Source organism: Nannospalax galili, unplaced genomic scaffold (genome assembly GCF_000622305.1).
Source record: "Nannospalax galili isolate Female #2095 unplaced genomic scaffold, S.galili_v1.0 scaffold996, whole genome shotgun sequence".
NCBI classification, from domain to species: Eukaryota; Metazoa; Chordata; class Mammalia; order Rodentia; family Spalacidae; genus Nannospalax; species Nannospalax galili.
In genome coordinates, this window is record NW_008339436.1 from 1,428,808 (window position 1) to 1,453,063 (window position 24,256).

General features: G+C 44.9%; 1 protein-coding gene and 1 non-coding gene across 4 annotated transcripts in view; one reads left to right on the top strand and one right to left on the bottom strand.

Moving 5' to 3' along the window:
• Positions 1–1,189: 1,189 nt before the first annotated feature.
• Positions 1,190–1,322, bottom strand: LOC115070571. Its single transcript, XR_003849728.1, has one exon. It is a non-coding gene; the product is annotated as a small nucleolar RNA SNORA70 (small nucleolar RNA).
• A 623-nt stretch (positions 1,323–1,945) lies between these two features.
• Positions 1,946–24,256, top strand: part of Ccm2 (CCM2 scaffold protein) — a 66,426-nt gene continuing 44,115 nt past the window's right edge. The window contains exon 1 of one of the 3 annotated variants that reach the window (XM_008834099.2): positions 1,946–2,091. In XM_008834099.2, the coding sequence (XP_008832321.1) occupies positions 2,062–2,091 (30 nt within the window). In that variant the 5' untranslated portion in view covers positions 1,946–2,061. Of the gene's footprint in view, positions 2,092–21,629; positions 21,726–24,256 lie in introns of those variants that run through there. The other 2 variants (XM_029564041.1, XM_008834098.2) reach the window with 2 other exon arrangements.

Below are 24,256 nucleotides of genomic sequence, written 5' to 3' on the forward strand. Positions count from 1 at the left end.
CTGAATGTATGTAAGTGCACCTGTGATGTCATGCAATGCCAGCAGAGGCCAGAAGATGGTGTCAGATCCCCTGGAACTGGAATTATAGACAGATGTTAGTCATCACTTGGATGTTGGGAACCCATCTCTCCAGCCCCAAGATACAGTATATTGACAATTAACAATTATCCAGTATTTTAAGAGAAATAGTGGTTTCATTTAGTATCAATTTACTATCTATCAGCAAGTCTTTACTGCGGCTTGGTTTAATGTGCAAAATAGAGGCCCTCTGGTAATGCTGGGCTACAGCATGGTTTGGGTAAATCACCCGATTCTCTGAACCTGTTCTGTGACATGTGGTAATTCTATTCTATTATTGTTAAGGTTCTACTTTCCTCTGGCGGAGCCTGAACATCCTTGCTGTTGTGATTCTACTTCCCTCATGTTGTCAAAGGTAAGATAAAAGCATAAAGGCATAAAGTTTTTTTTTTGTTTGTTTTTTTGGTCTTTTTGAGGCAGGGACTTCCTGTAGCCCCAGCTGTCCTGGAACTCACCATGTAGACCAGGCTGGCCTTCAACTCACAGAGATTTGCCTGCCTCTGCCTCCAAAGTGCATAAAGTTTTTTTTTTTTTTAAAGTAAGTTTTTTCACTGGATTGTTGGCACAGACCTTTAAACCCAGCACTTGAGAAGCAGAGGCAGGCAGATCTCCCTGAGATAGTGGCCAGCCTGGTCTACATAGTGAGTTCCAGGGTACCTGGGGCTGGCTACAGGGAGACCCTGTCTCAAAAAAGACTGCCCCCCCCATTTTTTTCTAGGCTTGAATGTGAGATTAGTGTGCATAACTGCTGGGGGGGGGGTGTTTCAACAGAACTTCAGTGGAAGCCCTCAGGAGTATAAGGCCCACCCCGTGTCCAAGGATACAACTGGGCATATATCTGACTCACAGTCATACGGAATGAGTCGCCTCTCAGCTACCAAGTCTTCAAACTGATTTTCATTAAACTTGGTGAAGCCTCACTTCGAGATGTGGATCTTCTGGCGGCCAAGAAACCTAAACTTGGCCCTGCGCAGGACCTCAATCTCATGTTCCTTATTGTGGATGGACATGATGGCCTGGTACCTTGGGGCTTCCCAAAGGCACCATGCGTACCTGCCTGGAACCTAGACTGAGGACAGCATGAGCTCAGAGACATGAATATCCTTCATAATACTGTCTCCAAGGTCCTTTAGGAAAACCCATATGAGCGACAGGCTGCCTACACTAAGGAGGTTACTGTTAGCAATTGTACTTTTGATTTTTTTAAGGCATGTCAAATAGCCATGGATGACTTTAAACTCCAGATCTTCCTGCCAACACCTGGCAAGTACTGGGATAACACAGGAGTGTGCCACTACACCCAGTCAGGACATATAGTAGAAAAGGGTTTTCTGGGGGCCCTGAGAATAAAGGGGAAGGCCGAGTGGCACCTTGCCCGAAGCCTGGCCCCACCCTCTCCATCCGGCCCCGCCCCTCCCCGAGGGCCTGAGGCCCGCCTCCGTGAGCGCAAGGCACGCTGGGAAGTCGGCCTCTCTAAAGATGGCGGCAGAATTGAAAAGTTGGAGTCTCTCCCGCGCGCGCTCCCGCGGCCCTGAAGGGTTCGGGGCGAGCTGGGTGGTGGGGAGCGCCTCCCTGAGGGGGCAAGACGGACTGGAGGCGAGGGGCAGGCGCGCTTCATGGCCCCGAGGTGTGGCGGGGCCTCCCGGGGTGCTGCCGGTTCTTCTGAGGCGCACGCTCGGCCGGACCTCTCCGCCCGCAGCAAGTGTGCCCTGCGCCTTCTGAAGTGGCGGGCTTCCTGGGCCTCTCGTTTCCCTCGGGCCGGAAGTACGGACTCACAGCAGATAGGGGCGGGGCCTTGGAGGCGGGGCCTCTGCGGGGTGGGCCGGCTCCCTGGGCCCGGAAGTGCGGGTGGGGCGCGGCCGGGGCGGAGACTGCGGGAGGGCAGGCGGTGCCGAGCGCGGGGGTGGCGGGCCCAGGGCGAGCATGTAGCGGCCGCTGGCGGCGGGGCTCCCGGGGCGGGCCGCGGGGGCCGCATGCGGCGACATGGAGGAGGAGGGCAAGAAGGGCAAGAAGGTGAGCGCTCACCGGCGCGTCCTGCGGTGGGGTGGGCGGCTGGCGGGTGTGGTTCTCGGGCAGGCGGCGGGCCGGGCCGGGCTGGGCCGGGACAGTGGTCAGGTGGGCCTCGAGCAGGAAGCGCCGCGCCTTTCCGGGGGTCCCTTTGCGGCTCACCACCCGGCCGGCTCCAGACAGCCTGCCCGGGGGCCCGCCTTCGAGCGTCGGGCTGGGGCGGCAGAGGAAGTGGGCCCAGCGAGGGGCCAGGAGGTGTTTGGAGCTGGGACTGGGGCTGTTGGGCTGTGAGGTTAACGGGGAGACTTTCACTGCCCACTTGGCTTTGTTTTGGGCTCTCCGAGATGGGCTTAGTTTCTCAGCCCGTTCGTCGGATGTTGCTCGTTCTTGATACCATTGAGTGATTTCAGTGACGTTATATTTGGCAGTGGGATTTAGGACATGGTTCAAGAGGCTCTTTATGTAGCTTAAAAATGTGGCTTTAATTACAGGCTTGAGTAGTTGATAAAGAACATTTTAAGGAGCCTGGAAAGACCATGTGGGATGTAGACTACCATTAAAGTGCAAAGTGGGTTTTGATAAAATGTATCCTTTTCAAATAAATGCTTTGCAATCTTCATGTTTTGCCTGTTATTTTCATTGTGATAAATGTGTGTGTTAACTTTTATGGACAAGTTTAAAACACACTCAGATGTCCTCACTCTATTACCACCCAGCATTCTGTAGTCTTTAATTGACCACACTGCTCATCACCTTGTTTTATGAGGTGGCCCATTTTTAAAAAGTCTTACTTGAAATGGAGAATAAACAGGTGGCCTTCAGGGAGTCCAGGCCAGAGATGCTGCCTCTACTTTCTGATTGTTTTCAAATAAAACATGTATTTGCAGTTTAGATGTAACATCAATTTCAGATACCCACAGAGATGGCTTAAACCTGGAAAACCGTCCAAAAAAGTGATTCAGCCTGCACAAGTCTTCTATAGAAAAAGAGGGAGATGACCAGTGTAAAAGGATTAGCTAGGAAAGAGAGGTGCTGCTTAGGAGGGACGAGGCTGGGGTATGGCTGATGCCAAGCTGTGCTAGAATTAGAGCCAGTTCTTTGGAATTCCAGTAGCCTTGAGCCCTTGGGGACCAGTCCTGTATGTGTACTGCTCTGTAAGTGCACTGTAGGACACCTGGCCCACATTCTTGTCTATGACAGGCCAGAATCAAATTAGCTGGTGGGTTTTGTTGGGTTTTTTTGTGTAATACCAGTTTGGTTGGAAACAACCACCTTCAGTATTGAGAAGCAAATATATTAAGGCATTCCTGAGATTTTGGAGTGGGCAGTAGGAAAAAAGGTAGGCATAGCTGAGGTGTTGGTGGTTTCATTATCTATTAGAGGAAATAATCAGTTGTGGCAGACCTAAGCTAGGGGTTGTATACATGCTACCATTTGCTTTTAGTTTGTTCCACGTAAAGCAAATGAAATGACCTTTGGGGCATGGAGTCCTACCCAGGTCATGGCTTACCACAGTTGACCAGTATCTTCTGCAGATCTCAAGCTGCTGAAGACTTAAAGCTGTCCTCTTTAAGTTCCTGTGACATCTTAAGAATTTAGGAGCTTAAGTCCTCCTCATAACAGTCATTGCCAGAGCCCCTTGTTTTAAACTTCACAAATTAAACCTTTAAAGTTTTGCAAAATTACAGTTCAGTCAGCTCCTTCAAAAGGATGAAGATGTATTTAAGACTTTAAAAATGTGGGTGAGGCTGGAGAGATGGCTTAACAGTTAAGAACACTGGCTGTTCTTGCAGAAGACTAGGTTCAAATCCCAGCACCCACACGGCAGTTAACTGTAACTCCAGTTCCAGGGAATCTGAAGGCCTCTTCTGTCCTCCACAGGCATTGCACAACACAGGTGAACTTACTTACATGCAGGCAATACACACATACACATAAAATAAAAATAATAAAATATTTTTTAAAAATGTGGATGGGAAGCTGGGCGTGGTAGCGCAGGCCTTCAATCCCAGCACTTGGGAGGCAGAGGCAGGCAGATCTCTGAGTTCTAGGCCAGCCTGGTCTACATAGTGAGTTCTAGGCCAGCTGGGACTACAGGGAGACCCTGTCTCAAAAACACCGGGGGAAAAAAAAAAAGACAAAAAAATGAATGGGGAGCTGGAGTTGTAGCTCAGTTCGTAGAGTGCTTACCTAGCATGCTTGAAGCCCTAGATTGGGTCCCTAACCCTAGGCATGATGGTGCATACTTGTAGCACTTGGGAGGGAGAGGTAGGACGATCAGAAGTTGAAGGTCATCCTTGGGAACTCACTACATGATGAGTTCACAGCCAACCTGGTATGTATGAGAGCCTGTCTCAAAAACACCCCACAAAAACTGGATTGGCAGGCTTTATCTGAGTCTCAAATAGTCTTGATGTCAGGCAATGGTTGAGGCTTATTTTACTCTGGCCTGTTCTTCTCAAGACGTAGAAATCAGTGAATTGCTAGAGATGCCATGGACCAAGTGGATTTCATGGAAGTGGTCCCCCAGGTATGGCTCTGCCACTCTTCAAGCTACCGTAGACACATGGTTAGGGTGATGTACATCACTAGGAGGACATTAGATGTTCAACAAACATCATTGAATCCTCTTGTGCCCCATGAACCCAGAGTGATGGAGATGCAAGAAGAGCTAAAGACCTTGAAGAGCCAGCTGGTGTGGAGATGGATTAGTTCTGGATACATCTGGAGGGATGAGGACATTGGCAGAGGAACTGACTGCTAAAGTTCTGGGGCCCTGTCAAGGGGTGTAGAAGTGATCACTCAGTGGCTGCCCTGGTGTCTGCAGAGTGACTGGTACTTTGCAGACTGAAAGTCCCAATTTGGGGTTTGGAGAATAAGGTTCTTATTTCTAGAATAGTTTCAAGTATTGTGTATTGTGGCACTGTTATGTCAAGATGTAATCAGCTCTTCCCTTGTGTGTGTGTGTGTCTTTAATTTCTGTTCTCTTATCTTTGGGGACATAGTTCTATTCTATAGCCCAGGTTGGTCTGGAACTTACTATGTAGCCAAGAATGACCTTGAACTTTGATCCTCCTGTCTCTACTTCTGAGTGCTCAAATTGCAAGTGTATACCACCATGCCCAGTTTTAAGGAGTGCTGAGCATTGAATCCAGGGCTTTGTGCATGTGCACTCTACCAGCTGAGCTACATTCCCAACATTCCCCCCCACCTCCCCCCCCCCCCCCCCCTTTTTTTTTTGAGATGGTCTCATGCTGTAGCCTAGGCTGGTCTGGAACTCATTCTGAAGCCAAGGATGATCTTGAACTCTTGAACTTGTGATCATCTTGACTATCCCCGCATGCTTGGTTTTATAGAATGCTGGATTGAGCCCAGAGCTTTGTGCATGGTAGGCAAGCACTCTACCAGCTAAGCTTTATCTAATGTCATTGGTCATGTAATTACTATTTTTTTATTTTAGAGATAGGTTTCATCATTATATTCCAGATTGATCTGGAACACCCTCACCTGATTTATACAGAGGATAGAGTCCATGGCTTCATGAATGCTAGGCAAGAATTCTGTCAGTTGAGTCACATTCCCATTCTCAGTCTCTTGGTCCTTTTTGAAACAGGGTCTTACTGTGTAGCCTTGACTGGCCTGAAACTTGCTATGTAAACCAAGCTGGCTTTGAACTTTCAGGGGCTTCCTGCTTCTTTCTTCTCAGTGCTGGGATTACAGGTGTATATCACTACACCTGACTAGTAATTCCTTTTTAAAATTATTTTTATTACGTTTGTGTGTGTGTGTGTGTGTGTGTGTGTGTGTGAGAGAGAGAGAGAGAGAGAGAGAGAGAGAGAGAGAGAGAGAGAGGAGAGAGAGAATGAGAGAGAATGAGAGAATGCACTTGGATGTATGGGCTAAAGAACAACCTGTGATTTTTTTTTAAACTTTTTTAAAAAAATTATTTTTATTTTATGTGTACACGTGCATTGCCTGCACGTAGGTAAGTGCACCCGTGCCTTGCAATGCCCTTGGAGGTCAGAAGAGGCTGTCGGATCCCCTGGGACTGGTTACGGACAGTTGTTAGTCACCATGTGGGTGCTGGGATTCAAACCTAGGTCTTTTGCAAGAACAACCAGTGTTCTTAACCACTGAGCCATCTCTCCAGCCCCCCTGTGATTGTTTTTTTCTTTTTTAAAAGGGGCCAGGGGTGGGGTGGAGCTGGAGAGATGACTCATTGGTTTAGAGCATTTGCTGTCTTGTAGTAGACTCGAGTTCAGTTCCCATCACCCTTGTTGGGTAACTCACAACTGTCCATAACTATTTCCAGGGGATCTGATGTCCTCTTCTGGCCTCTTTAAGGGCATCTGCACACAACATGGCATACACTCTCACAGTTATGCACATATGCATATACACAAATATACAACAAAATCTTTTTTATTTTTTTATTTTATTTTGTTACTATTATTTTGATCTTTTTGAGACAGGGTTTCCCAGTAGCCCCAGCTGGCCTGGAACTCACTATGTAGACCAGGCTGGCCTTGAAATCACAGAGATTCATCTGCCTCTGCCTCCCAAGTGCTGGGATTACAGGTATGTGCCACCATGCCCAGTATATGACAAAATCTTTTATTAACAAAGGACTCCTGCTGGGCATAGTGGCCCATGCCTATAATCCTACTACTCAGGAAGCAGAGGCAGGTGGATCTCTGTGAGTTCAAGGCTAGCCTGGTCTATATAGTGAGATCCAGGCTAGCTGGAGCTAATGTGGGTCCTGGCTTGGCGGCAAGTGCCCCCCCCTTTTTTTTTTTCCAAGTTACAACTTAAAAAAAATTTTTTTAAAATTTAATGTGTATGTGTGTATTGCTTGCATGTAGGTAGGTGCACCTGTGTTGTGCAATGCCTAAGGAGGTTAAAAGAGGGTGTCGGATCCCCTGGAACTGGAGTTATAGACGGTTGTTAGCCGCCATGTGGGATGCTGGGAATCGAACCTGGGTCCTCTGCAAGAGCACTCAGTGCTCTTAACCACTGAGGCATCTCTCCAGCCCTCAAGTTATAAATTTTTAATGTACAGTGAACGGATTATAGTAAACATTCTCATTCTAAAAGAGATGAATAAGAGAGTAATAAGGAAAGACCAGACAGAGCAAATATTAAACCCTATAGCTTTTCGTCCAGTGTTCAGGGCAGGCGTGACATCATCTGAGTTTCAGTGGACTTGAACAGCCCTGACATTTGTAGCAGGCAGCAAGTGCTTTTGCCCTTGAGCTATCTTGCTGATCAAATAATTCCTTTTGTAACAAGCAGGTATATTCTTGGGTTGGGAGGTGGGGGCAGAAGAGTCACACATTCAAGGTTATCCTCAGCTACATAGCAATTTCATGGCCAGACTGAACTACATGAAACCCTGCCTAAAAACAAAACAAAACAAAACAAAACAAGACAGATCACTTCTCAAGGGACTGTTTGGCCTTAACCTCATTGCTGGTCCCGGTTTCCACTACCTCTGCCCTGAGGTTGCAGAACCAAATGGCCATGATTTGCCTCTGAACAAAGTTAAATATTTTGTGTTGATCTAATTTATTTGCATTATATAAATACAAAAAAGGAGATTCCCTAGAAATGTAGAACTGGATATTAAATGGCAATAAATAATTTTGTTGGGCATATTAGTTATGTGAGCTCCCTGACCTCACTCTTAACAACAACTTACTCTCAGGGTAATGAATCTACTCCTGAGTTGAAGACTTTAGTCTCTGAGTACTTGATGTTCATGACCTAATCACCTTTTTAAAACTAACATATATATATATATGTGTGTGTGTGTGTGTGTGTGTGTATTTATTTATTTTTTAATGTGTATGAGTGTATTCCCTGCATGTGTATAAGTGCACCAGTGTCATGGAGATCAGAAGAGTGCATCAGATCCCTGAAACGGGAGTTAGGATGGTCATTAGCCACCATGTGGGTGCTGGGAGTTGAACCCGGGTCCTCTGCAAGAGCAGTCAGTACTCTTAACCACTGAGCTATCTCTCTAGTCCCTAAAATTTTAAAAATTTAAATTTTATGGGTGTGTTTTGCCTTGCATGTGTGTAAGTGTACCATGGGTGTGCCTGCTACCCATGGAGACAAGAAGAGGGCATTGGATCTCCTAGAACTGGATGGAGTTAAGGGCAGGTATTAGCTACCGTGTGGGTACTGGGAACTGAAACTGGATCCTCTGCAAGAGCAAAGCCATCTCTATCCCCTCACTGTAAAACAACAACAACAACAAAAATCGCATCTCTATAGCCTAGGCTGGCCTGGAATTTACTATATAGCCCAGGCTGGTTTCAAACTCTCAATAGTCCTTTTGACCTCAGCTTCCTATGTGATAAGATTACAAGCTTGGCCCTACTCACCTCTTAAAGGTCCCACCTTCCAACACTTCTTTGACAATTTGCTTGAGCCAGCACACTGAAACCATAGCACTTCAGTTTTAAATATGCATTATACTTTTGTATACTTTTGAGAGTACCCATACTAAAAAGGGCAGGAAAAGATACTGAAGGTTGTGGGTCCTGGGATCTCAGTTCATGTTCCTGCTAAGTATTTATTTTTGAGATAGGTTCTTTTGTATCCTAGGCTGACCTTGAACTCCTTGTGTAAAAAAAGCATGATCTTGAATTGCTGATCCTTCTGTCTCTACCTCCTGAAAGCTAGGGTTAGGTTACAGGCATGCACCACCATTCCCAGTCTTATGCAATGCTGGGAACCCCAAGTTTCATGCATGTTAGACAAGCACTTAACCCATACCTTTCAAAGTTTGGTAACTGCATTTTTTGCCAGCAGTGCCCCCCTCACTTGAGGCTGCTGGAGGTGGTGTACATTGATGTACTCCTTTATCCATTAAATGAATATTGGTGAGCCAGGCACAGACATTGGTGATGTCAGATAGAATATATGGACCAGACTGCAGCCTCCAGGGAGTAAGTGGAGCCAAGGACAGGTTGGAGAAGTTTTGATACGAATGATCAGGAAAACCTTTCTGTTATGAAAACTTCAAGTACAAAGTCCCCCTGCCCAAGCTGAAACCATACTGATGCTCAGGCAGGTTTGCTGCTGCTTTAAGACAGGGTCTTACTATGTAGCCCTGGCAGGTCTGGAACTCACTATACAGACCAAGCTGGTTTAGAACTCAGCCCCTTGAATGCTGGGATCAAAGGCATGCATTACCACTCCTGGCTGCAGCAGTTCTTCAAGTGACTATGCAGATGTGAGAGGGTTTGTTTAGATTGTTATGTGAACTGTAGGTGTTTGGTTTTATGGGGTTTCTGGTGCTGAGGGTTGAAAAACTCAGGGCGTCATGAATGTGAGGCAAGTACTCTACTACTGAGCTGCATCTCCTGCTCAGTCGTGTCCCCCCCCCCCATAGAAATAGGACATTTTTTCCCTTAGCTCCATTCCAGTGCCAAAAATGTGACAGTTTTTTCCTCCAAGTGTGCCTGATTGGTAACAGTTTTCTGCTTGGATTGTGTTAGGTATTAGGGCATTTGACTGCAGGCATTAGGTATATACAGTGAAGGTAATCCTCTTTAATAAGCGCAGTAGGAAGTTGGAATTTGGCTTTTGTTTGCGGCTTAAGGTGGTGTATTTAGTAACCCAGGAGGTGGAAAGAAAGAATAGTTGAATTCTGAAAGTGAGCAAACTGGTCAGCCTAAACCTGTGGTGTTACTGTTCTTAGAGGATACCATGTTTGGTGTCATTTGGGTGGGAAGTAACCATTTCATGTGCCTTGTCACTTGGGACTTTGAGGAAGAAAGTGAAACCTTTTAAATGTTTGTATCCATCCTATAGTTTAAGATTCCATGAAGCTTTTTTCCAAAAAGCTTTAACCTGCTTTCTGAGCCCTACAGTCCTTTGCATTTGGCTTCCCTCTTTTTAAAGGTTTACATGGAAGGATATGCATTATTAAGAGCTGGTCTAGATTGGCGTGTTCATGTTCTGTCTTGTCAGAATTCTCCCCAGGTCCGGTAGCATCCAGCTTTCTGTGTCTGCTATTCATTGCCTCACTGACCAGTTCTCACCTTGCATGTTCCTGAACATAAACAGTAACAGGCCCATGGACCACGGGCATTTGGTGTGAGGCTCAGGTCAGCTCTTTTTTTGTTAAATTGAATTTAATTACTTTATCTGTATGTGTGTGTGCCTGAGTATATGTGTATGTACCACATGCATGCAGTGCCACAGAGGCCAGAAGAGGGCCTTTCCTCTGTCTTTTTTTTTTTTTTTTTTTGAGACAGGGTCTCATGTAGTCCAGGTTGACCTTAGATTCACTGTATAGTAGAGACTGGCCTTGAACTCTTGAATATCCTGCCTCTATTTCCCAAGTGCTAGGATTATAGAATGTATCATTATACTTGACTCTTTTTTGTTTTTTTGTTTTTTTTTTGAGAAAGGGTCTCCCTATAGCCCTAGCTGGTCTAGAACTAGCTATATAGAGCAGGCCTGCCTCTGCCTCCTGAATGCTAAGATTAAAGATGTGAGCCACCACACCCAGGTTAACTGTTTTTTGACTCTGGGTTTTGTGTAGCTGAGGGTGGCCTAGAACTTCCTGTTTGACTGAGGATGACTTTGAACTCCTAATCTTCCTACCTCCAGCTTCCAAATACTAGAATTACAGCTGTTTATTACCACACCTGGCCCTGCAGTGCATATTTGTACCCATTATCCAGATTCTACCACTATCCTTTGCTGCACTTGTTTACCCCATCTCTAGTTCTGTTCATCCTTTTACTCAATCATTGCCCAATCTCATTTTTCCTGATGCATTTCAAAGTATTTTACAAATGTCACTTTACCCCAAAATGGGTCTGCATGCATGTCATTAATGAGAGATTTGATCACATTGAGGAGGGTGGTGGTCCTGGGAATTGAACCTAGGATCTCACATATGCTAGGCAAGTGCTCTACTACTGAGCTAGATCCTTAGCCTCTGTAGTTTTCCTCTTCTCTCTCTTCCCCTCCCCTCCCCATCTCCCCTTTCTTTACACCTGCCTTTACTCCCACCGGACTTCGCGTCATCTATATTTCCTGCATTATATAAGTGCATCCATGTCATGCAAGGCTCATGGAGATCAGAAGACTGTGGTATCAAATTCCCTGGATCTGGAGTTACGGATGGTTGTTAGCTGCCATATGGGTGCTGGGAACCGAACCTGGGTTCTCTGCAACAGCAGCCAGTGCTCTTAACTGCTGAGCCATCTCTTTAACCCTTTGCTCTTTTTTTTTTTTTTTTTGAGGCAGGGTCTCAGTCTGTAGTCCAAACTAGCCTGGAACTAACTAGGTGGTTCAGGTTGGCCTCAAACTTGTGGCATTTTTCTCTCTTGTTTTAGGCTGAATATTTAAAAAATACTCTGTTCTAGTACTGTTGGTTTTTTGGCGTATTCAGCTATAACTTGTGACAGACTGCCATGAATTACCTAGTATTCTGTTACTAGTATCATTCCACTTGCACTCCATTCTGTTCTTTGAGCGATTTCTGAGACATTTTACTTCTACAAGTGTTCTGATTCCATTCCAACATTACATCATGGCTATGATTTTTTTAAATGTTTATTTTTATTTTTATGTGTATGAGTGTTTTGTCTGCATGTGTGTGCATTGCTCACAGAGGCTAAAAGAGCGTGTTAGATCCCCTGGAACTGAAGTTAAGGACAGGTGTTAGCTGCCATGTAGGTGCTGGAAACTGAAACTGGATCCTCTCAAAAGCAGCCAGTGCTCTTAACCACTGAGCCATCTCTCCAGCCCCCATTGTTTTATTTTTATTTTTATTTCCTTAAACCTTTTATTATTTTTATTTTATGTGTATGTGTATTGCCTGCATGTAGGTAAGTGCACCGTGTCTTGCATGACCGAGGAGTACAGAAGAGACCATCAGATACCCTGGAACCGGAGTTACGGACAGTTTTTAGCTCCCATGTGGGTGCTGGGATTTGAACCTGGGTCTTCTGCAAGAACCACCTGTGTTCTTAACTGCTGAGCTATCTCTCCAGCCCTCCCTCATGTATAGCTCAGACTGGCATTGAACTCGCTATATAGCCAAAGCTGGCCCTGAATTTATGTTCTTCCTGCTTCTACCTCCCCAAGCTCTGGAATTAAAAGCATGTGCCACCATGACTGACTTTTTTTTTCTTTAAATGATTGACTTTTCAACTTTTTATACTAAAATAATTTTAAATTTACATAACAGTTGCATAACACACAAAGTACCCATATGCCTTCCACCCAGATCCCTCAATTGTTAACATTTCAGAACTATTTAAGAATAAGCTGAAAGCCAGATAGTGGCATATACCTGTAATTCCAGCACTCTGGAGACAGAGTCAGTGGCAGGAAGACTAGAAGTTGAAGTCAGCCCAGGCTACATAGTGAAAGCCTGTCTCAAACCTAACCAAAACAAGAATAAACTGCAAATGACAAAAGCCAAAGAAGCAGCAAAGAAAGAAAGCTAAAGGTAGGAAGCTGCTTACTTACCTTTAACCTATTTGTCAGCACAGGGACACTCTAACATCACCTCACTGACCCCGGCACCATCCGGAAGTGGACATACGTTCACTCTTTCTGCCTGTTTCATGACCCCACCCAGATTTGCTGGTTGTTACCGTAGCTGCCTTTATAGATCCAGAACCATAGATCTTCCAGTTTTTGGACCATATGTTGCATTTGGTTCTCATGGCTTTAAGCTTGAATCTGAAGTGATTCTTGTCTTTGGGTTTTGGGTTTTTTTTGTTTTTTTTTGATAATAGGGTCTCTGTTTCCTTGTCTTTTTTAAAAAAAAATGTGTATGAGTATTTTGCCTGTGTAAGTGCACCCATGCATGTGTTGCACAAAACCAGCAGAGGCCAGAAGAGGGCGTTGGATCCCCTGGAACTGGAATTATGGATGGCTGTTAGCTGGCTGGCCTCGAACTCACAGAGATCCACACCCAGCTAAATAATATATATTTTGTAATATATATTGTTTTTATTTTATGTGTGTGTATTGCCTGCATGTAGGTAAGTGCACCTGTGTCATGCAATGCTGGATCCCCTGGAACTGGAATTACGGACAGTTGTTAGCTGCCATGTGGGTGCTGGGATTTGAACCCAGGTCTTCTGCAAGAGCAGCCAGTGTTCTTAACTGCTGAGCCATCTCTTCAGCCCACAAATAATATTTTTGAAATGTATTCTTCAACAGTTTCACACATGTATGTGTGTTTTAATCACATAACCCCCATTTTCCTCTTATCCCCTTTCTACTCCTTCTGAATACTCTGTTCTAACTAGTTGTCCCCTTTTAAATGACCCACTGAGTTTATAAAAGAGTTCATATTTATTTGTAGTTATGTGTATAGGTATGTGTATGGTATGTGCATGCCGAGGCCTGAAAAGGGCTGGAGTTACAGGTGGTTGTGAGCCATCTGATGTTGGTGTTAGAAACTGAACTTGGGTCCTCTGGAAGAGCAGTACATGTTCTCCACTGAGTTTAATTATAGTTGCTTACATGAGCATAGATGTAGGATTATTTACATTGTATGGGAAATTTACCAGTGGCTGTACTATGGAACAAAAATGACTCCCCTCCACTCCCCAGCAGGTATAAACACCCGACAGCACCCCTCCCTCAGCCATGATGGAATGTTGATGAGTCATCACATGCAGGTAACTGCAGCTGCTCTGAGTTCATGGCTGCAATGGCTATGTCATGTCCAGAAGACAGCATTTCACAGCACTGCTTCCCATCCTCCAGCTCTTATGTTCTTTTCACCCCCTCCTCCTAGATACTCCCTGAGCCTTAGAGGGAGTGATATAGATGCCCCGTTTTGGGCTGCGCGCTCTACAGTCACTTACTCTCAGCACTTTGACCAGTTCTGAATCTGTTAACCATGGCTATTGCAAACAGAAGCTTCTTTAAGGTTGAGAGCATCACTGACCTATGGGTATAAACAGAAATATTTAGAAGGCAGTTTGACACATGTCTATTTAGCAAAACAACCGTGGTATATTACCCCCAAGACTTGTGAGCTTTTGACTAGGTTTATAGTACCAGACATGAATTCCCTCTTGGGGAGAGGGCCTTAAATCTAGTAAAGTAGTTGATTACCTCCATAATAGTCATGTCATTATTATACCAGGTTTGTTTTTGTTTGTATTTTTTCAAATTTTATTATTTTTATTTTATGTATATGAATGTTATGCCTGCTTGTGTATGTAAGTGCACCTATGTCATTCAGTGCCCAATGTTCAGAAGAGGGTGTCAAATCCCCTGGAATTGGAGTTACAGACGGTTAGTTGTTAGCTGCCAGATGGGTGCTGGGAATCAAACCTGGGTCTTCTGAAAGAGCAGCCATTAACTGCTGAGCCATCTGTTGTTTTTTTGGGGGGGGTGGGTGGGAGGTTGGTCTTTTTGAGACAGGGTCTCCCTGTAGCCCCAGCTGGCTTGGATTCACTATGGAGACCAGGCTGACCTGGAACTAAAAGAGATCTGCCTGCCTCTGCCTCCCAAGTGCTAGGATTAAAGATGTGTGCTGCCTTCCAGGTCTTGTCTTGTATTTTATTTTATTTTTATTTTTATTTTTTTGAGACAGTGTCTCTCTCTCTCTCTAGCCCAGGCTGTACTGGAACTTGCTATATAGTTCAAGCCGTCCTTGAAGTTATGATTATCCACCCTTTTTAGACCCTCTTGAGTGTTAGGATTACAAGCGTGAGCCACCATGCCAGGCAAAAATGAATGTGTTTGTTTTTTCTTTTCATGCATGCTTGACAAGGACTCTAGCCATGAACTCTATCCCCAGCCTTCCTTGTCTTTGATAACTGATTTTTTATTTTTTGAGACAGGGTCTCATGTAGTAGCCCAGGCTGGCTTCAAACTGGTTGTGTAGCAGAGGATGGAGGATGACCTTGAACTCCTGATCTGCCCTTACCTCCTGAGTGCTAGGATTACAGATGTGTGCCATCACATCTGATTTACGCAGTACTGGGAATCGAACTCAGGGTTTTGTCCATGCTAGGCAAGCACTCTGCCAACCCAGCGATATCTTGAGCCCCCAGTATTCCTTCTTTAATAGAGATAGTTCAAATAAGAATTTAAAATAACAACCATGCTTGAGGCCAAAGAGCATATGCCCTTTGAGTTTAACTTACTCCTTTCCTAGCTAGAAATTTAAAGTAAACCTATCTTATTTCCCTTGAGACTTAGTATAGTAAGGATTCCTTGGCTCTTTTGATCTGTGTTTTTATCAGCCTGTAATCCTGTCCTGTACACCCCAGAAACTACCCTATGATCTCATTTATCAACAACAAAAAAAGTTCTTTAAAAAAACCCTCGAATCAGCCAGGCATGGTGGTGCAGGCCTTTAATCCCAGCACTTGGGAGGCAGATGCAGGCCAGATCTCTGAGTTCAAGGCCAGCCTGGTCTACATAGTGAGTTCCAGGCCAGCTGGGGCTACTAGGGAGAACCCTGTCTCAAAACAAAACAACAACAACAAAAAGCAAACAAAGACTTTTTTTTTTTTTAGCTTTTTGAAGCAGGGTCTCCCTGTAGCCCCAGCCATCCTGGAACTCACTATGTAGACCAGGCTGGTCTTGAACTCACAGAGATCTGCCTGCCTCTGCCTCCCAAGTGCTGGGACTACAGGTGTGTGCCACCACACCCGGCCTTTTTTTTTTTTTTTTTTTTTAATTTTCATACAATCTAGTTTTATTATTTGCTTTTTTGAGCCAGGGTGTCCTTGTATCCCCAGCTGGCCTGGAATGTAGACCAGACTGATCTCAATCTCACCGAGATCTGTCCACCTCTGCCTCCATGTGCTGGGATTAAAAGCATGGACCAAGACCACCACATCTAGGAAGTTTGATGTTGTTTAGCTCCCCTCCCCTATTCACACCTCCTTCCACTGCCTCACCCACCCAATTTAATATCCCTTTCCCCCATATATATATATATAGATATATATCATTTGAATCTCCAAATGTCCTTCAGTATAGGTCCATCTATTGGGCCTATGTAGAGTCCCATCTTTGTAAGACACTGTCCGTCCCTGTCCATCCGCCCCACACCGACATCAGTTGCCAAAAGTTCCTAAGGTTGGCTTGGAATTTCTTACTCCTTCCCCATGTTTATGCTAGGATTTTATTTGGTTTGAGCTTGCATGGGTCTTGTGCATTCTGCCACCATTGCTGTGAGTTCACATGTGTAACTGACCAGCTGTCTGGAAGATTCTGTTTCCTTGTGGTCACCCACCCCCTCTAGCACTTACAGTCTTTCTGCTTCTGCTTCTGCAATGACCCCTGAGCTTTGGGAGGCAGAGGTTTGAAATGTGTCCTGCCTGGAGTGGTGGTGCACGCCTGTAGTCCCCCCAGCACTTGGGAGGCAGAGGCAGGTGGATCTCTGTGAGTTCCAAGCCAGCTGGGGCTACGGGGAGACCCTGTTTCAAAAAGACCAAAGGTGGGTGGGGGAATAGGTGTCCTATTCAGGGAACAAAAACCCTTCAACAGTGTAACTTCAGAAGTCACCCAATCTCATCTGTGGGCACTTGCACTCACAGGTGCAGAGAGAGAGAGGGAAGAGAGAGAGAGAGAGAGTGAGAGAGAGAGTTAAGAGACTGAATTGGGGGGGCTGGAGAGATGGCTCAGCAGTTAAGTGCACTGGCTGCTCTTCCAGAGGACCCAGGTTCGATTCCTATCACCCACATGGTGGCTAATAAGCACCTGTAGTTATACAGTTCTAGGGGATCTGATGCCCTCTTCTGACCTTGTAGGTATTGCATGACAAGGGTACATTTACATACATACAGGCAATACACTCATATACATAAAATAAAACATTTTTAAAGAGACTGAATTGGGAAACCATCTCTTGAGAAGCTCACACTCAGTATGCTGCTGTTCTTTTCCTAAGCCACACCTCCCAAATACCACCCCCAACTTTCATGCTTAAATCTTATGTTGAACCCTCTCCATTATTTGAAATGAACTCTTAACTTTGCTTCATAAAGAAAACAGCAACATTTAGTCAATGAAAAATAATGAACAAAATCCTATCCATTAGGAAGAACTATTACCAGGGCTGGAGAGATGACTCAGTGGTTAAGAGCTCTGGCTGCTCTTGCAGAAGACACAGAATTTGATGCCCTCTTCTGGCCTCTGAGGGCACTGCACGACATGGGTGCACTCACATGCAAATATACGCAGGCAAAACACTTGAACACAAAACATAAAAATAAAATAGCACTATTAACTGGTTTTTCATTGCCTTCTTGCATTTGTATGCTTCACTGTGTTTGTGTACATGACCTTACCTTGGTAATGTTTGTGTCAGATGCTTAGTAATGGCCTTGTAAAGAGCTTTGTGGGGAGCTCTTGCTGCCCTCTGGGATTTCCTCATTACCTGGGGGACCCTTAATGTAGGCAAAGGTCAGGTAGATTTAAAGTTGTATACCCAGGCACCTTTTCCTTGTTCCCTGGGCACTCATGAGCTTGGGCTGCATAATAGGGGAAGAGGGTGGAGAGGAAGAGAGGAGGGCAGAAGAGAAGCAGAGGAAGATGGGAGTGGGGCGGAGGGCACGAAGGAGGAGGGCCAAGTGGTTCTTTCTGTGCTTGCCACTGATGGTGTCTTTGCAGGACACTGAAGAGCAGCAGCCAAAGTTGGTTTTCAAGCTGGCTCGTGGTTTATTAGTGGGTCGTGGTCAACCACGCAGCTAGCAACCATTTTCAGGATAAAAAGATTCTAGGGACTGGGGATGTAGCTCAGCTTGCTTAGGACCTTATAAGCTGGGCATGGTAGCACATTTGACTCTAGCACTGGGGAGGTGGAAGCAGAAGGAAGTTCAAGGTCATTCTCTGGGCTGCATGAGACCCTGTCTTAAACAGAAAAAAGGAGGCACTGCAGGTATAGAAGTAGCTATTTTGCTTTTAATTTCACTGATAGTTTGCTTTTAAACTGTTTTCTAAGTTTAGAACTGGTTGTGTAGCTCAATGGCAGAGTTGCTTAGTATGCTTTAGGCCCGGGGTTTGATTTCTAATTTCAAAAAAGTTAATTTCTAGTTTTAAGATAAAGATGGGCTGGGTGTGGTGGTGTACACCTTTAATTCCAGCACTCTGGAGGCAGAGGTGGATCTAGTTTCAAGGCCAGTCTGGTCTACATAGTGAGTTCCAAGCCAGCTGGGGCTACAGGGAGACTGTCTCAAAAAAGACCCCCCCCCCAAAAAAAAAGATAAAGATGGGCTGCAGAGATGGCTCAGTGGTTAAGAGCACTGACTGCTCTTGGCAGAGGACTGGGGTTCTATTCCCAGCACCCACATGATGGCTAACAACTGTCTGTAACTCCAGTTCCAGGGGAGTACAGTGTCCTCTTGTGACCTCCATGGGCATTGCATCACATGGGTGCACCTATATACATGCAGGCAATACACTTACACATTAAAAAAAATAAAGTCACTTAAGAGCAGGAATCATTCTGAGAAATGTATTGCTAGGTGGTTTTGTTGGGTGTATATCAGAGTGTTGTTCTTACACCCCATTACACCACTGGGATGGCTATGGCTATGGTGTCACTAGGCAATGTAATCTCATACAGCCACTACCTGCATGTAGTCTGTCATTGACTGAAATGCCATTAATGTGGTATATGACTTTCCTTCAGAACTTATTTTATTTTATTGGTCTTTTTGAGATAGGATCTCCCTGTAGCTCTAGCTGACCTGGAGCTCACTATGTCTGCCTCTGCCTCTACCTCCCAAGTGTTGGATTAAAGGTGTGTGTCACCATGCCTGGCTGTTCCTTTTTTTAAAAAGAAAAAAAAAATTTATGTGTAAGAGTATATTGCCTGCATGTATGTAAGTACACCCATGTCATGCAATGTGTGAAAAGTCGGAAGAGGGCATCTGATTTCCCTGTAACTGGAATTATGGATGGTTGTTAGCTACCATGTGGGTGCTAGGAATTGAACTTGGGTCCTCTGCAAGAACAGTCAGTGCTCTTAACTACTGAGCCATCTCTCCAGCCCCTCTTGCTTTCTTTTTTTAAAAAATATTTTATTTATTATTTTTATTTTATGTGTATGTAATGTGTATGAGTGTACTGCCTGCACGTATGTGAGTGCACCCATGTAGTGCAATGCTGAGTACTCTGGGAATTGAACTGTTATGAACAGTCAGTGCTCTTAACCACTCAGACATCTCTCCAGCCCCCTGTTTTTTTTTTTTTTTTTTTTTTTTTTTTTTTTTAAAAAAAAAAAAAAAAAAAAAAAAAGATCCCTGTAGCTGTCCTGGAACTCGCCATGTAGATCAGGCTGGCCTCAAACTCACAAAGATCTGCCTGCCTCTGCCTCCCAAGTGCTAGGATTAAAGGCGTGTGCCACCATGCCCGGCTTTTTTTTTTTTTTTTAAATAAGTAATCTTTTAATTTTATCCTGTAAGTTTTTTTTGTTTTGTTTTGTTTTTAAAGATAGCATTAAACTTGAGATGCTCCTGCCTTAACCTGTGTCTGGCTTTGATTTAATCTATTCTTGTTCTCCTATCAGGTAACTGCTAGACTTCTGTGTTGGTTTCTGTGGCTTTTAGTTTTACTAATTTTCTCTCTTTCTCGTATTTTAGTCTTTTTGAGACAGGGTCTGCTTGTAGCCCCAGCTGGCCTGGAACTCACATGCCCGGACTCCAGGGTGTCCTGTGGCCCAGGTTGACCTTGACTCACTATGTAGCTAAAGCTGGCCTTGATCCTCTGACCTCTACCTCCCAAGTGCTGATATTACAGATATGCACTAGTATACCTGACACAGATGTTTACAGTGGAATTGGGGGTAAAGTGCATATTTAGCATGTACATGGCCCTGAGGCCTCAATCCCCAGTACTACAAAATAAAAACAGGCATTTTTGGTCCAAAAACAGCACGTAGATGTTGGTCAACCCCACTCTGTCTACTCTAGGCTTCTCATTTTGTTCTTACCTCTGTTTTATTAATTCTAGTGAACTTTTTTGTTTTGTCTATCATGTTTGTAATTTAAGATAGCTTATTCTCTATTCACAGCTGTCTGTTTTTGTTATATGGTGTAGTTCTGTTTTTGGTTTTTTTTTTTGGTCTTTTGAGACAGGGTCTTCCTGTAGTCCCAGCTGACCTAGAACTCTCTACGTAGACCAGGCTGGCCTGGAACATACAAAGATCCACCTGCCTCTGCCTCCCAAGTACCGGGATCAAAGGTGGGTACCACCACACCCTGCTTATGGTATAGTTCTTAAGCATCTTTCTTTGGCTCTCTCTCCCTGTTTGCTCCTTTCTTTCATGCTGATTGTATGAAGCGTTTCAAGCATGTTAATTTTCTTGTTAGTCCTCTGTGCCTCCCTGGGAGGGGCCCCCTGGCCTCCTGGGATCTCTGTTTCTCTTTTTCCCTTTGTTTCTGTCGGAGTCACCTGGTTCCACTCTGTAAAGGTAGTCAGCCTTTTGATTTGGTTCAACCTAGAATTAATGAGATGGCAAATAGGCTTCTTCATGTGATGGCTTGAGTTAATAGTTTTTCAAGTTTTATAATGACACACAAATGTATTTGGACAGCTATTCTCAAGGTTTTTGCTTTCAGTGGATAGTATTCTATAGATTACGTAAGCTATCCACTACTGGATTTAGTGTTAGTTTTGCCTGACTGGGTATGTGTTCTGATTGTCTTTAAGGCAGATGAGGCTAAGTCAGGAGATTAGGTGTATTGAAGGCATTTCTATTTAAGATTGTTTTCCACTTATGGTGAATTAATTGGGGCTTAATTTGACACAGGTTGAGGAGCATCTGCATTTTCTTGCATTCATTGATTTATCTTGGGTATATATAGTCACTCTAATTAGCCAGCCAAGTAGCCATTCCTATTTACAAATCATTCTAGAATATTCAGTCATCAGGGCCTTTACCAGCAGCAAATTTAATTCCTTTCCTAGATAAGGAAATTCAACTATGAAGATACTAAAACAGGCTTGCTTATGAACATGTATTTTGTTTCAAGTCGATGACTGAAATTGGAGGGTCCTGCTGGCAGGAGCTATAGGCTGAGCACTTGGAGACAGGTTTGCTTTGACCAAGGCCCACCTGGAAATGCTGCCATGAACAAGCGGCGGAACAGCATGGGGGAACAGCCTTGTCCTCATCCTCATGCCTCCAGGACCTGAGGCCCTGGGTCTTCTCCATTAAATTCTGCCCCAGCAGTGTCTGCCTTCTGCTTGTTTGTCTTTGGCATTTGAAGTTGCAGAATGGTCAGACTTCCAAAATATCATCCTTCACTTGACTGCACAGGATTGGATGGAGACGCAGCTAGGCTGCCTGTAGAGTTCTTGTGCTGTGAGCAGTGGGACAGTGTTTTGGTGGTTCGCTTTGTGTATGCATTCTACTTGGAGTTGACCAACAGCTTCTGGGTGCTGCTACTTTTTAAAAACTGTAAACAACTAGACTTTCAGTAGACTTTGCAGAAGGAAGCTGTGGTTTCTGGTCTTCCTGTGCACTCATGTTGTTTTCAGAGGGAGGGCTGGTATTTTACAGCGAGCTCAGAAGGGAATAGGAAATGCACAGCAACTGTCAGCACAGAGGGAGAAATGGCAATTCCTCCAAAGAAACTTCTCAAACTGAGTGTCCAGTGAGACATTCCATGGAGAATGAGGTAGGTTCATATCCAGTGTGGAAAAGAACAGCTAGAATTGGAATTCATGCTGCTTCTAGGATGTGCTTGAACTCTGGGATGGCCTGTTCTCTGAACCCTGCTCCAGTACGCTGGGTGGAGGGTTCATTCACCAACTTCCTGGGCTGAGGCAGATTCGGGAGACCAATGTGGCAGAGGAGAGTGGAGGGCAAAGTTTATGCCTGCAGATGAGGAGCCATCCTGTCCAGTTGGGGTGCACACCATCATACTCATTCATTCATCTTTTTTTAAAATATATATTTATTATTTTTATTTTATGTGTATGCGTGTATTGCCTCCATGTAGGTAAGTACATCCATGTCATGCAATGCCCTCAGAGGACAGAAGAGACTGTCAGATCCCCTGGAACTGGAGTTATTTACAGTTGTTAGTAGCCATGTGGGTGCTGGGATTTGAACCCCGGTCTTCTGCAAGAACAGTCAGTGTTCTTAACCGCTGAGCCATCTCTTCAGCCCCTTTTTTTGGTCTTTTTGAGACAGGGTCTCCCTGTAGCCCCAGCTGGCCTGGAACTTACTAGGTAGGCCAGGCTGGCCTTGAAGGACTCATTCACCTTAACTAATTAAGAGGCCATGGATTTTATGTCTAACAGGGAAAATAATTTTCCTATAGGATTTGTAGTCAGTTGAGATCTAAGATCAGAAGTGAAAAATGGTGGAAGGGGAAAAGGTCAAGAAATTAAGGGAGTAGGCATGGTGGTGGATGCCTTTAATCCTAGCACTTAGGAGGCAGGGGCAGAGGCAGGCCAATCTGTGAGATTGAGGCCAGCCTGATCTGCTTAGTGAGTTTCGGGCCAGCTGGGGCTGCAGGGAGGACCCCGTGAAAACGAAATTAAGAGAACTCAGATCTGAGGAGACTTGTGCTTGGAGTTTGTCCATGGGCCCATAACAAGACTAGGGTGCCAGCGCAGACCTGGGTCTACCTCCAGCATAGGCCCCTGTGGGTATTAAAGGCTCCTGTGCAACCCTTGCCAGTAGAGCAAATAGGCAGAGTGAACAGAGATCCTATTCGATGCCATGCCTCTGGAAACTCAGGTGTGCTGAGATACGAATGCACACTGGGCAAGTTCTGTTCGTTGTTTAGGTCTATGTGCCTTTTTCCATTGATAGAGACTGCAGTGCTTAATTTCCTTTCTCTCTCCCCCTCCCTTCCCTTTCCCAGGGTCTCAAGTATTCATTCCAGGCTGGTATGTGATTGAGGATGACCCTGAAATTCAATTCTCCTGCCTCCATCTCTAGAGTGCTAAGATTTTAGACCTGTGCCACTCCACCTAGTTTTTAAAACTTTAAATTTTTATGAGGTGTTGTTGATCTAACCCAGAGACTTGTGCAGTCAAGTTATATCCCCAGCCCTTAATTTTCTTTTTAAAAAAATTTAAATAAACTAAGCAAATCTGTCAAGGGGTGCTGCAGACAATGCTGGAAGCCAGTTGCCATTTGGCAAGGCAGTGTTATGGTGCTGGAATCAGCTTTTTGTCTCAGAGTTTGTACAAGAGAGTTTGTAGTAGTGTCTCTTGATGCAGCCTGGCACGGTATGTGAGGAGTGACAGATGGGTCTGCAGGGAATAGCTCCTACTGTCCTGCTGGACAGAGCTGTGCTCCTGTTCTGCTGACCCCAGCCTGTCCCCAGCCCTGTTCTCAGACCTTCACACTGGCCTTCATCCTCTTCCAGTCATTGTCCTCTGTCCCTGACAGGCCTGGTCTGACTGTTGCTGTGCAGTTGCTGTCTCTTGTTAGATTGGGGGTACACTAGGGGCAGGGGTCGAAGTGCCTTCACTGCTACAGCCATGGGGTCACTCATGAGACAGCTGCTGAAGACTGTACTCAAGCATACCAGGGCCTTTTACTTTGAACAACTTTGTTGAGAGGCAGTCTTACTTTATTAATAGACCTACCATGTAGGTTGGTGAGGATTTAAGTCACGTGCACGTGTGAAAGTACAGAGGCGTGCCTTTGAATTCTAGCGTGCTCCTTTCTTCTATCTAAGCTTGCTACCACTTTGTCCAGAGCAGTGTGCTGAGCTTAGTGCTTTGCATATAGAACTCAGTTAGCATATGTGACTGTATTATTTACTTTGATCCTCATTAGAGTGCACTATCCCAACCGAGTCTAGGGGGTGTTGCCTCTTCCTTCCCTGCCCCTCCCCCCTCCCTCTTTTCTTTTCTTTTCTTTTTTTTGGTATTTTTAAGACAGGGTCTCCCTGTAGCCTCAGCTGGCCTGGAACTCGGTCTGTAGACCAGTCTGACCTCGAACTCAAGATCCGCCTGCCTCTGCCTCCCAAATGCTGGGATTAAAGGAGTGTGCCACCATGTCCAGCCCCCCCCTCTTTTCTTTTTTTGAGATAGGGTCTTATGTAGCTCAGGATGGTCTGGAACCCACTATGTAGCCAAGGCTGGCTGTGAACTCCTGATCTCCTTCCTTTACCTCCCAAGTGCTAAGATTATAGGTGTTTAAAAACCAGCTTCTTGGTTTTTAAATGAAAAAAACCCCACTTTA